Consider the following 14,850-nt stretch of genomic DNA (forward strand, 5'->3'; position numbering starts at 1 on the left):
TAAGAATGGCAATATGTGACGTGTGTAAGTGAGTGGGCAAGTTAGGAGAGGGAGCGCTAGCATGTTCAGGAGTGTTAATAGCATGGTGGATGTCCGGTTGGCTTTGTGGGAAACAAAGAGTTGTAACAAATCGACAGCCTTGTCATTTCGACCTAAGAGCGGAACTGTAGGAACCCACTGCCGGGTAAAGTGGAGGGTGTTCTCCTCGACAATACATTGGCCCTGGAGCCGACAAGCAGGAAAGGTGTAACATGATGTTCATTGGTGCCTGGTGAGGCTGGATCTTTGAAAATCCGTGCACCCGGTCGTAAAGGTGTTCTTTTTCTTAGCCCGTTTACATGGTGTGCAAAACATCTTTCCATCTTCATAAGTGAGCCATTTGCTGAAAAGTGGCTCCTGAAGACACTTTTCAGTAAAGCTTCGCTTCTTGGGTTTATTGCTCGCTATGACGAAAACAATAACACGCGTGAGTCCTAATACCGGAAATGCAGTATTTGTGATTGATAAAACTTTTGGCGAATCAAAATTTAAGAAATTGTACCGGAAAGTTCATTACTTTGAAGTCGACCAATAAAAACTCAATAAACGGGGACGGAAATTTGACTTGGCAAATATAAACTAAACAAAACAAAACACCGACGGAAAGCGATAATCGACAAAAAAACAAGTAAACCAGAGTTTTGACCCTGAGAAGGCAGGGTGGGTAAAAAAAAAAAAAAAAAGGCCGCATCCCGGACTTCCGGAAATGCGGGTCCTTTCTGATTTCAATGCGTAAAAAGACACAAAAAGTGCGTTAACGCCAACAGTGTATATTATATTTTTTTTATGTAAAAAATCCTAATTTTGTCTAGTACTTTTGTGTGTTAATAAATATTGTTTTTGATAATAAATTCAAATGTTTGTTGGTCCAACATTTTAAAATGAGTCGATTATGATAACTGCTGTACAGTTTTTATATCTTGTTTCTTCAGCACATTTCTGTCATTGCAGGTATGACAAGATGAAATTGCGGTTGCAAATCCAAATCCGTTAGATGGCAGTAGTGTATAGTTTATGGTGTGTTGGTCAATTCAGTCTTTGCTGTATGTTGCGCCCTACAAAAGAGTAATAGATATAGTACTCAGCCCTAGTTATGTCATCACCTTGTAAAGCCCACACAGATCCTGTGTTTCTATTCATTACAATTACACTCAGCTGGAAATATCCGTGTATGGAATTTATGTGCAGAGCAGACGTTTTACATTATGTATCATACCAAATATATAAATCCTTACAATCAATTGGCATGTTAGGTGGATGTGTATTTAAGCAAGGTGTCTTGATGCCATGCAAAGGTGGCGCGATGGGGACGGCGACTTGTTGCTATCTTGTTTTAGAGCAGTGGTTCTTAACCTTGTTGGAGGTACCGAACCCCACCAGTTTCATATGCGCATTCACCGAACCCTTCTTTAGCGAAAAATTAAATTTATTTTTTCTTTTTCAAATTCAAGGCAAATGTATGTTTTTTTACTGGTGCACAAAATGAACCGTGCATGAACATCACCTTGTTCAAAGTACAAAACCAACACAGTGCATGAACTCACAACAAATTACACACCTGCAAATCAGTGTGACTTTTGCTGTTGCCTTTGAGACACCAGTTCAGATATGTGTGGCTTCACCTTGGCAAGTGCCACTCTCATGTCATTTTTAATGATAAATGATAAAATAAAATGATTTATTTATTTTCACAGCAAAGTCTGTTCCTTTTCTTCGTTTTCCACCCAGACATACAATACTAGTACACAGCTCATGAAAAAACAATATTTTTTGTTATTGTCATTGTAAGTGGGCCAAAACACTTATATTACAAAATAATCTCATGGAAATGACAGCTGTCATTTGATTATAATAATAAAATATTACATTTGTTGTTTAGTCAGGTTTGGGACAGGTGTGCTCACATGTGCTCCACTGAATGCTCAAGGAGTTTTTGCGTTTACTCACGCATATGGAAAATTAGAGGGAACATTGTTTAAGGGTATCCATAATACGGCGATAGGGAAAAGTTTTTATTTACACAATGAGTCAGGTGTGTCTTGACAACCGCGGCGGAGGCTCTGCCGAACCCCTGAAGCCGACTCACCGAACCCCTAGGGTTCGATCAAACCCAGGTTAAGAACCACCGTTTTAGAGCAACTTTATGGATTATTATATTACTTAATTTTTTACTTTTCAGAGTGGATTATTATTGGCCCGTGGTTTACTGGATTGCTAAAAGGACAATTGATTAAGCACGGTATCGGCAGTCGTGAGTAAAGTGTGTTCACTTTTATTAGCATGCAAAACTTTGAAGTACTGTTGAGGAGGAAATATTGTGGTGGTACACACTTTTGTGGTGTTGCTTCTTTATTTGTAATTATTCAAAACTGATTCTCAGTTTTGTTTTTTTATACATAGCAGCGGCAACTGAAGTGAATGTGACATTGTGTCATAACTACGACGGTCAGCTTGATAAAAATTAAAATACCAATACCCGTATCATGTGTCCAGAATCTTAACTGTCTTCCTGGACTGACCCCAGTAGGAACTGGTACCAAAAAATACCAGTACTCTGTAAACATCTCTAGTCACAAGTATCAAAATTGGCCCGTGCATTAGTCACAAGTATCAAAATTGTCCCGTGCATATATGAATACACAAACCATGTCAATAAGCTTTCTCATTGGGGCTGCTGGAAAAGCCCAATGAGGATAATGGAGAGACAAGAGAGGAAAACTTAAACCGAATTATGACAGCAACTCAATTCTCATTTTAGTTCAGTGTGATATGGAACTTTTCAGAACTTTACACAATGAAGATATTTTTTCCTGTCCAGTGACTTGAGTTAGACTTAATTTTAGGTGACCGATATAAGCGTTTCAATACAAGCAGTCCTGCAGCGTATTTACTTGTGTAAAGCTTGACAGCCAGTTAACATCCAAATGTCCTCTAATAAGCACACAAGGTTGGCTTTTTCTTTCTTTCTATTTTATTCAAGTCATTTACAAAATGTAAAGGTTATAGGCTACTAAAAGCTGGCAGCTACACAACAGCTAAGCACATTGATTGTGGCTCCGAGGTGTCGCAAAAAACATTTTCCACTAGGTCAATTCCAGACTGTTAATAATAAAAAAAGCTATAGTGTTTTTCATACTTTTTAAGTATACTTTTTAAGTTTGCTAACATTCCACACTACAAAAAATTTAAATGTGTATGATTTTTGCTGCTGTTGTATTGAATAATATTGGTATTGGCCAGTTCTTAAGGCTCCAATATTGGCATCATATTGGAAGTGAAAAAGTTTCACTGGGATAGCCGTACCACTGACAACCATCAAAACTAGACTCTGCAGCAAAATGGAAGGTAAAATCATACCAAATCACAGTGTGGATAAAGAATTTCCAGGATCAGACCGATGGTGTTTTTATTTGTATTTTCTACATAAGTATCGACAGTACCGTAGCATTACATTGCTACGAGGTGTGGAGTCGGGCTGAACAATTAACCAAATTTTGATTTCATTTAGGATTATGGCTTCTCACGATCATGACAATATAATAATTTTAAAAAAAATACGATAATGGGCCATGCAACGTGTGTGCAAATTCCGGAGCTTGTGATGTTGAAAGAGATGAGGAGCAAATGAACACAAACAAAGCACTGTAGCATTTAAGGACGAGTCAAAGGAGAAGTGTCAAACGATCAGGCTAATTGTTTTAATGATATTCAGAGGTAGCTTTTTAAATCAGCAATAGAGCAGTATACATCTGTGGCTTCTTAGTGCAACAACACACAACACAGGAAATGTGTCCTGTGAAAACCCTGTCGGACCGAAACTCTCTAACAATTAAGTTCTGTGTGTAAATTATGTAAATCCACTACAGCATGTCTGTTAGAAGTTTGGAATCTCACTGTTTGCTACTTATTTTACACAGCGCTAGTATGCCTAATCACTAAACTGAACAAAAAAAGTGAATTGATTTCCGCATATATGCAACCGTGTACCAAATCGCATAATTGGTTAAAGTGAAATCTGCTGTTATACGCAGAATATCAGGGAAATTGACATAAATGTCAGTCAAATACTGTCATTGTGAGGAGAATGAACATTTGTTTGGGAAAATGTGTTTGGGACTGCTCATTTATCCCCGTCTGGAGACAGGCCCTAAACCATGACGCTAAAGCTCGCAAGAACAATCCATACACCCACAACACACTTCATCTGTCAGTGTTGTTGTGAACAACGACATTGATGTAAGATCAATGTACAAACAGCATTTGCAACTTGAGAAGCTCTTTTTTATTTTTTTATTTTTTTTACAGCCTCAAATTGTCTCCTTACTCGTCAAGCTAAGAACAGCACAGCGCACTTCCTCCCTTCACAATAATAGCGCTGTGCGCCACATCCGGTCTGTTTGTGCTAACAAAATAAAGGTTTAAAAAAAATACCTAACACAAGCATAATGTACTTTAAAGCACTTGATACATTTACATAGTTACTATGCTTTAACCTAAAATACAACAATTGTTCAGATGTATTGCACCAATAAATTTGAGAATTTTTGCATTTAATTAACAAACATTTTTTTAAATTGTATTTGATAAATAAGCACACACTGTAGGGTGGTAAAATAAGTGTAAAAGGTAAAAATTTAAATTAAAAACAAAACTGAAAAATTTAATTGTATTGTTTTTATTTTGCTGTTTTTTAAATGTATTATTACTACTAATATTTTACTTGTAGTGGTTTATTAATTACGTACTAATTTATATCCGGGTTTTTTCAAAACTATTAATAAAAGTGGAGTTTTGTTGGTATTCATTTTAAATAAATGAATAATCGTTTTATTAATCATGATTACAATATCAATTAAAAATAATCATGATTATTATTTTTACCATAATTGTCCAGCCCTTTTCACAGGTCGTTCAGCGGTTTGACACCCAGCCTGTGCCCCCTCCAGTGTACCTAAATGAAACACTTTGCTCCCTTTGGTAATAAACATACCTTTTTTTATCCAAACAGTAGCTTTACTCTGTCCACTGTAGGGGAAGACGCGTATGTTGCACTCAGTTGTCAATCTGGTGTGTTAACACTTCCTGTTAAAATGGAGTGATGTGTGTTCATCATGACTGCTGTTATTAGTGGTGATGAGATTTTTCTTTTACTTTATATTGATTTCTGCTGTCCTGTACAGCTAATGGGCTAGCTCTCAGGCTGTAGTAGTTCGGTCAGTACTATAAAATCATCACGTAAGCTTCCATTCTTCGATAAATGGGTGATTGTGTTTTTCTTGTTTCACCGTGTTCTTTTCTTTATGCTGTGTTATAAATCCACTCATGTGTGAAAATGACTACTCCAAATAATGTGGATAATAAAGCATCTTCCTTTTAGCCATATAAAGTCATGAGACCGGCCGTTGTCATGGTTAAGTCTTGCCTGCAAGAGGTTAAAAAAACAAAGATGGCACCTTGAGACGCTCCTCTCAGCACTAGACGTCTTGTGCTTTTTTATTTTTTTGTTGCGGCCATGAGAGCAACCCCCGTGTTGCTTTAAAATGAACTCCTTTCTCTATTTATTTATGTTTCTTACAAAAGCTTGACAAGCTCTGAACCCGTGTTCTCTTTTTGGCTTTGTTGTCAGGGCAACAGGCCAGCCTCCCTTCTTGGGCGCACGTCATGGGCGCATGCTTTTTTTTTAGCCATTTTCTGTGTGGTGCTTGTGGGGAGTATGTCTTGAAATTCATGTGGATGTTGTCTTACGATTTGAGGCAAGACGCTGTACATGTCTCATTATGTTTTAAAATGTTATTTCCATATATTGGATAGGCTACCTTTTTTTTCTGCTCTACTTTGCAGCACTGCTGAATGTTACCTTTTTAGTTTTTAGTACAACTGAAATTTCAGCTTCCTTTTGTTTAACCTTTCTGTAAACGAGTCGGCCTTTACTTCCCATTCTCCATGGATGAAATCCCTTTCTTTTAACATTTCAGAAGTGACCAGTGTGACCTTTCGCTGCCCGTTTTGCCCAGCCTAATCATGGGTACATGAATCTTTTTGGCTTGTCCATCGACTAACAAAACGGAACATTCTGCAATTCTTGATTCGATTAGCGCAGCTTCCCCATCAGCTTCCATACGTTTCCATTTAGCTGGACGACGTACCTTGCCCACTGTCAAGGCCATCAAGTGCGTCGTTATGTTACAATGCAGCCTTTATGTCCTTGTCACTGTGTATCTTGTGACATGTTTTACTTATCTGTCAGCCTATAAGGATTTGTATTTACCAACAATGCTGCCTCATTACCAATGTGTAAAGTATAGGGATGTAACAATTAATCGATATATTAATTTATATGCCTTGGATTCAACTACATTGATCTGTGCTCTGCGAGTTTGCTTTCCGGAAGATACAGTACGTATTGATCCAAGATCGTTTTATAGGGTACTCGATCAATTTTATAGATACTACAAAAAGGAAAACATTGGATTCAAGAAAGGCAGACTCTATATTAGGGCTGGGCGATACATCAAGTTTGTGAAATATATCAATATATTTTTAAACAAGATATGAATTAAGAAAATATCGTAATATCGATATCATTTATTTCACGTTAATATGACCAAACACCGCTAATTTGTTGGGTTCCTTGATTCTACCCTGCTCCCCACTCCCTCTCATGGGCTACTAAACTCCTCCCCTTCCTCCTTCCAAGACGTGCTTGCATGTATAAAAACATCCATGATTGGTTGGTTGTTTACTATGATGAGTCACGACTGGTTGACATTAGGTGCACAACATTAAGGACAGGCCAATCCGAGGCAACATATGGCGGGTCATCGAACCAGGAAGGGAAATCACAACAGACATCCTAAATGACGACGAGAGAGTCGTAGAAGAGAAGAGGGATTATTCAAGCGGGCGATTTATATATTTAAAAAATCTAGTGGAGGATGGCAGAGGAATTCTCTTCCTTAGATTTTTCTTTTAGCGATGTAGACGACGTCCAGGAAATCCACAATGCGTCTACTTGGCCACATTTGGACAAATATATGCGTCTAGATAAAACATTCATTTGAGTTGTTTACCATGTAAGCCCAAATCAAAACTGTTCTCCAGTTGCCAAGCCGGGCATATTTCGCACGAGAAATGCTGCCAAAAATGTATGCCGAAGCGAGGAAGATCATAGCCGCACACTTAAGTAAAGTCACTTACTTACCGCTGACCAGAACCGTACATGTGTGACAGTCCATTACATCGTCGACTAGGAATTAAAAAGTGCCTGTCTGCAAATGTATTTTTTATCTGAGTTTGATACATTTTGTATTATTTGCAGAGCTATGTTATTTATTTTACATAGAAAGAACATTTTTCTATTTGATTTGTTATGTAATTCTGTGCTACTTAAACAGTTTCTGTGCTGTTAATACCCATCTTGACTAACTGGGTTAATAAAAGTGCTACTGACTGTTTACAGTACAGTTGTCATTCAGTTCAATTTCAGTGAATCTCACTCAAAATGGAATATCTTTATATGTATACTTTCACCAGGAAAATATATAGAGATATATATTGAATATCGAGTTTAAGTAAAAATATATCAAGATATACTTTTTCGTCCATATCGCCCAGCCCTACTCTATATGAGGTTAAACACTTTTAATGATACGGAGATTAAACGTTAAGTCTGTCAAAACAAAAAATGATGGATAGCTACATTGGTCAAGAAAGGTCATAACAAACGCTACAAGACAATATCATTAGTTACAACACAACAACTTTATGCTCAGCAAGATTGCAAAAGCCACAACAAATACAAACTACACAACACAATAATATAATGCCGCAACACAACTTTAAGCCCAAAGACATTACTACAATGGAAGTAACAAGTTACAGCGATGCATCGACTTCCAAAACACAACAAGATGGCAGCCAAGGAGAAGTAAATTAACCAGAAACAAATTAATACGAGAGATCAAACAAGTAGGCTACGGAAATTAGGAAGCGAGGGACCAACACCATCAACAGGGATGCATACATACATGCATCCGCACACCTGAGACGTTGTCCGTCATCGGTGACGCTAGTGCGCAGAACAGAATACACATGTGGCCCAGTCGTAGAACTTTATTTAGCAAGTAAATCCACCGATAAAATGTTGGTTACTGTAGTTTTATGGAAAAATTCTTCAATATTGAAAATAAGAGCAGAAAAGGTTTTTTAAGGTTTGGCTTGTTAATTCTACCTAAAGTGTTTGCACTTTATTCAAATAAGATGTGAACGCATTGGCCAATAATTGATGTTTACTTGCTTGTTTGTATCAGTTCATTAATACCTACTAAAGGTTGGGGAAATAATCGATTTTTAAATGCATCGCAATTCGGACATTGAAGATTATAGAATCTATTAGTAAATGTCAATAATTGATTTATTTATTGTAAATAAAGTAATGCAGACTGTTCTAAAATTTGGCTAACTGCAGCGAGCCACCTCACCAATAGATACGACCAGCTCCTTTACTGTTGGGCACTTATGGTCCAGTTTTGCACACATTTTCATTAATTTACCAAATTTGACAATTTAATGTTTTTTTATTCCAAATGAATTAATTTTTTAAAGTTGCAAATGATAAAAGCTTATTTAGTGTAACGAAAAGAAATGTAATACTGCATCGATATACAAAATTAAAGATGCATCAATAATCGATTTTTAATCGAATCGTAGCTCCTGAATGGTAATTGAATCGTGAGGTTCCCAAAGATTACCACCTCTAATACCTACCATATTTTTCAGACTATAAGGCACACTTAAAGTCTTTTCATTTTCTCAAAAATTGGCAGTGTCTCTTTTAACCCGGTGCGCCTAATGTACTTACTAATTTTGGTTGTGCTTCCCGACCTCGAAGCAATTTAATTTGGTACATGGTGTAATGATAAGCTTGACCGGTAGATGGCAGTCACACACACACTGCAAGACTTAGATTTTTCATTGAGAATATACACATAGCGCTCAAAAATCTGTCAATGTTTTAGTATGCACTGCTTAATGGATTGTCAGCACATTACGGCTACCGTAGTCATGTGTACTGTGCTTCAACACACAGTTATTATTATGGTGTGTGTATAAGGACCCCAAAATGGTATCTATTTGGAGACATATCTGCTGTTTTGTTTCGACCTATTATGCAAAACAAACTTTTCTTACCTATTAGTTTCTGCTGTTGTGTATTTGGAATCGGCATAAGTCCCAAAAATGTGCATGCGTTGGCCATTGTCGTCTGCTCCGTAGCCAATAAGCTCTTTCTTTTTCCTCTATCCTCTTGTGTGGCATTCATCTTAGGCTGTTGCCATTTCTAATACAAAGTAGCGTACACTTCTAACTTGTATCTGTCAACTCGTTATGGAACTACTGGTACAACAAAGATGACGGGGAGAAGACGCCGTCAAAAGGGAGCCACATAAATGAGACCAACCCACAAAACGGCACATTTTGAAGAGACGCTCGGAAAGCGGCTTGAAGATGGTCTGTAAAACATAATCAATGCAACATTTTGACCAAAAAAACATAATTACATGTTATGTAGACCACAAGGAAATGTTTTAAATGTAGGAAAAATAATCATATGACCCCATTTGGTGTGCCTTATAATTCGGTGCACCTTTTGTTGAATATAGACTTGAATAGACCCGCTAATCGGCAGTCCATCTTAAAATCCAGTGCACCCTATGGTCCAAAAAATACGTTAATTCCCTTACAATAAATAATAGGAATATAGGAAGCTTCACCTGTAGTGTCCAGTATACAGTATGTATTTCACACTGGTTGAAAAAGTTACTGAATCAATTTCAACTCACTGAATCGTTTCGGATCGTATCATTCCAAAAAGATAAAATAATCGTTTTGGCAACCAGAAGATCCGAATCGAATTGTTGTTAAAACTTATTGTTACACCCCCTAATAAAATATGTATTAACCGAAATTCATTTACAGTGTCGCCCAACTTGTGGGCTTCATGCTGGAGAACAGCTAACTCTGTGAGGCACACTGGCTAAACAGGTTTAAATGACAACGTGTTTGCTCCAGATTGACTCACTGCAGCGTTTGAGTGCTTCACTGTGAGCGCAAGAAAGGTCCTTTTATCAATCGAGTCTGTGTTCGCTCACTGTATTAAGTTTTTTTGTGTACATCCTTACCCCGACCTTCACGTTTAGCCGAGCGCACACCTTTTCATGCCGTTAACATGATGGAGAACGACACTCCAGTGCTGACAATAACTTCATAAGACCACCGACGGTCTGGTAAAGTCAAATCAATCTGCGTTGTTGTCTTCGGATAACTCGCTCTCAACACTTTGCTGCCAATAACAACACACTCCATCAAGCTAAGAGCTACACCACTACAACAAAACCTTGCGCTTGTCCTGGAGGCACCATTAATTTTCAGGACGTGTAAATATGAATCCAGAAATGTTTAATATTCACATCTTTGCTTTCCTTCCACCATCCAAACTAGTTTAGATGCAGCCACTCTCTTCAGGTCCACCTGCGCCTGGAGACGTTCCCTCGGCGTGCCTGAACACCCGCACACACTTACACACGCGCATGCACACACACTGTCAGATAAGCTTAGTTAGGCCCGTGGAGATGCTCAGCAGCCTTGGCCATCTACGGCATTGCAAACCACCCAAATTTGGACAAGGGTTGCAGTCAGATGTGTGCCCTGAACGTGAGGCCACTGTGTGTGTGTGTGTGTGTGTGTGTGTGTGTGTGTGTGTGTGTGTGTCTCTGTTGTCAATGAGTTTGTTGTCATAGCAACCCCAGGAGAGAGGGAGACAGTCCAGGCGCTGTGTTGAAGCATAGTGGGTGAGCAGGATTTTATTAGTGGTATTTGCAATATCCAGTATCTAGCATGTGGAGATACTGTATGACTCCATGAGTTGTTTTTCTAACCTGAGTGAATTTTACACAGCAGAATCATGCTGTGTGTGAAAGATAGTTTCTCCTTCATGCAACGGCCTTATCCCTGTCCCGTTTTTCTCACTACTTCCATAGGCGTGCATAGACGATAATGTCGACATGGTGACTTTCCTGGTGGCCCACGGAGCAGGCATCAACCAGCCTGACAACGAGGGCTGGATCCCACTGCACGCCGCCGCCTCCTGCGGATACCTCGACATCGCAGAGTGAGTCAATTGCGTACAATAACACAGTATAAGGCTTGCCTGTATTTTCTCGTTTTTGGAGCATCAGCTAATGGCATGGGTCAGCTGCACTTTCTAGAGTGATATCATTGAAAATATGGGGACAGATCGGGGTCATCAAAAATTGAAAACGGGGTCATGCTTTACCCGCCCTAACTCCTTTTCAGGGAAGAAGATCTGTTGCGTCTACAGATAACAACACCGGTGTTATCAGAGGATATTCAAACAGACTAAAAGAGGGCCCAGAAGAGCACAGCTCCCATTTCCCAGCACATTGGGAGTGTGCCATGACCTGATTTACTGCTGCAGCCACGCTACACATATTGTCTGACACCTTTTTGCAAATATACAGTGAGTGAGGACAAACTAAACCAAACATCAGGTGGCGTAACCACTCGTCAGAGCGACAGGAAGAAAACAAGAAGTCGCGGCACACAAGTGAAAGCAAAGGTCAAGTGGCTGATCAGACTAGCTGGTGACTAATGGAGACATGGTGTCATGGAGAGAGCGCTCTGCAATCTCATGTGGGTGGAGAGTTCTCAACAGGCCCGCTTTAGTCCAAGAAGCTTCTATTACAGTCGCATCAAAGGGTTAGGACGACAACAGACAATGGTCTTTCAGAAGAGTTCCAAAACATCCAATGAGAGATGTAGCCGCAAAAGTTTAACAATAAGAACTTTTTGGCACTATATAGGCCCTTTGTCACTAAAGGTTCAGGAACCTTGATTTCCTGTAACCTTTAATTCCTAGAACTATAGGTTCCTGTAGATCTGTGTTTTGTGTTTCTACAGTATTGTACAGTTCACGGTAGGACTGGGCGATATGGACGAAGAAGTATATCTCGATATATTTGTACTTAAACTCAATATTCGATATATATCTCAATATATTTTTCGGTAAAAATATACATATAAGATATTCATTTAGGAGCGAGATTCACTGAAATTGAACTGAATGACAACTACTGTAAACAGTCAGTGGCACTTTTATTAACCCAGTTAGTCAAGATGGGTATTAACAGCACAAAAAAAACTGTTTAAGTAGCACAGAATTACATAACATAAATAAAATAGAAAAATATTCTTTCTACGTAAAATAAATAACATAGCTGTGCAAATAATACAAAATGTATCAAACTCAGATTAAAAAAAAAAAATTGGCAGACAGGCACTTTTTAATTCCCAGTCAACGATGTATTGTCCTGTCACACACGTACGGTTCTGGTCAGCAACAAGTAAGTGACTTTACTTAAGTGTGTGGCTATGATCTTCCTCACTTCGGCATACATTTTTGGCAGCATTTCTTGCCCGGCCTGGCAACTCGAGAACAGTTTTGATTTGGCCTTACATGGTAAACAACTCAAATTAATGTTTTATCGAGACGTATACATCTGTCCAAATGTGGCCAAGTAGACTCATTGTGGGTTTCCTGGACGCCTACATTGCTAAAAAAAAATCTAAAGAGAATCCCTCTGCCATCTTCCACTAGTTTTCTTAATATATAAATCGCCCGCTTGAATAATCCCTCTTCTCTTCTCTTCTACGACTCTCTCGTCGTCATTTGGGATGTTGGGAACTGCACCTTTTTTGGAATTTAACCTATCGATCACAATCATTATGAAAGACAAGAAGACGAACATTTTTGTTGTTGTTGCTTTCTGTCATTTAAAAATCGGCTCGTTCTAGGTGGCTAGCAATGCAGCTAATGAGAGCAATCAATTCTACCTCTAAATCACCTTAAAAATGCAATAAAAACCATCAACAATACTTAATTTACGTTCCGTAACCTGTATAATAACCAAGCTGTAGCGACATTGTTATTGTAAGAGCGAACACTGAGGAACTCTTTTTCAATCGTAGTAACACATCAGCGTGCTACGGTATTAGCCATAAAAGCTAATTACACCAAGAGGTAAGCTAGCTTTTACAACAACACAAAATGCATTTGAGTTTGCAATGCACAATACTACGATACGACACCAATTTGTACGGACTGAAAAATATGAACAATCATATTACAGTATCTGTAAAGTGTTAGCCCTAGGATGATACTCGAAACCGGTTTTCCCGGTTGTTCGATAAGAAAAGAACCGAGTCCTCGGACTCGAATCCCTTTTTGAGAACCGGTATCCGTTATCGAGACCACTATTGTAAAGAAAAAGAGTTGGTTCTTTATTCGAATCCCTGGGAACGAATCCCGTCCCGACCAGAAATGCCCCGTGGGACATCACAAGAAATGACGTCACGTAGCTCAGTCATTAGGCGCAGATAGGGAAAGCAGGAAAAAAATGGACCAGAAAAAGCGCTCCAAGGTGTAATAAAGTTCAAAACAAAAGGTATAATCCAATGAATAACTTTACTGAGAGATTTTAGCAGGGTACAAACACATGACGAACACTTTTACGACCAACCGGAAACATAGCAACCAGGCTAGCAACGCACCTCCTTTACGGCAGCTGTCGCAACGTTCTTAAAGCAACCGCAGCACATACATATACAGTATATACAACATATCTCCCTTTTTTAACTTTTGTTTTTCTTTCCTTGTAAACAAAACAAAATCACACTGTATATGTGTTGTCTGTCTAATTATAAACAATGCAGACGAGGCGTGTTGGCTGAGTTCTTGACGTTTACTTTCACAGCGTGTTCATAACCTCATTCTTAGCTGCCGGCGTGGCGACATGCAACAACACTTTTCGGGGCTACCGCGCATGCTCGTCACTCCCGTTGCATGCTGGTTAGTGTAGTTGTTATATTCCCTTGCTCAGTGGTTCTTAACCTTGTTGGAGGTACCGAACCCCAGCAATTTCATATGTGCATTCACCGAACCCTTCTTTAGTGAAACTTTTTTTTTTTTTTTATTCAAGACAGTTATGTTTTTTTTACTGGTGCACAAAATGAACCAGAACAAATTGCACACCTGCAAATCAGATGGAAAATTAGAGGGAACATTGTTTAGGGGTATCCATAATACGCCCATAGGGAGAAGTTTTTATTTACACGATGAGTCGGGTGTGTCTTGACCTCCGCCGAACCCCTGAGGCCGACTCACCGAACCCCTAGGGTTCGATCGAACCCAGGTTAAGAACCACTGCCCTAGCTCATAACATCACATCTTTCCCTCTATGAAGAAATAATGTTAACTCAATAAAATGTATTTATTTTTTTAGCTTTAACTTTTAATTTTTTAGCATTGTAACCACATTTGCAAACAACTTTTCTCTTCATAGAATTTTCTTTCAATAAAGAAATAAAGTGCAAAAATGTCAAAGCATCATAACAAACAGTTATGATGGACCAGAAAAAGCGCTCCAAGGTGTAATAAAGTTCAAAACAAAAGGTATAATCCAATGAATAACTTTACTGAGAGATTTTAGCAGGGTACAAACACATGACGAACACTTTTACGACCAACCGGAAACATAGCAACCAGGCTAGCAACGCACCTCCTTTACGGCAGCTGTCGCAACGTTCTTAAAGCAACCGCAGCACATACATATATATACAACATATCTCCCTTTTTTAACTTTTGTTTGTCTTTCCTTGTAAACAAAACAAAATCACACTGTATATGTGTTGTCTGTCTAATTATAAATAATGCAGACGAGGCGTGTTGGCTGAGTT

The 14,850-nt window shown here is 38.7% G+C and overlaps 1 protein-coding gene across 5 annotated transcripts in view; it reads left to right on the plus strand.

Moving 5' to 3' along the window:
* ppp1r12a (protein phosphatase 1, regulatory subunit 12A) overlaps positions 1–14,850 on the plus strand; it is a 76,549-nt gene that overhangs the window by 17,681 nt on the left and 44,018 nt on the right. For all 5 annotated transcript variants that reach the window (XM_061959644.1, XM_061959641.1, XM_061959639.1 and 2 more), the window contains exon 2: positions 11,076–11,206. In XM_061959644.1, the coding sequence (XP_061815628.1) occupies positions 11,076–11,206 (131 nt within the window). The remainder of the gene's footprint in view (positions 1–11,075; positions 11,207–14,850) is intronic.

The sequence above is a fragment of the Nerophis lumbriciformis genome, linkage group LG05 (assembly GCF_033978685.3).
Source record: "Nerophis lumbriciformis linkage group LG05, RoL_Nlum_v2.1, whole genome shotgun sequence".
Taxonomy (NCBI): domain Eukaryota; kingdom Metazoa; phylum Chordata; class Actinopteri; order Syngnathiformes; family Syngnathidae; genus Nerophis; species Nerophis lumbriciformis.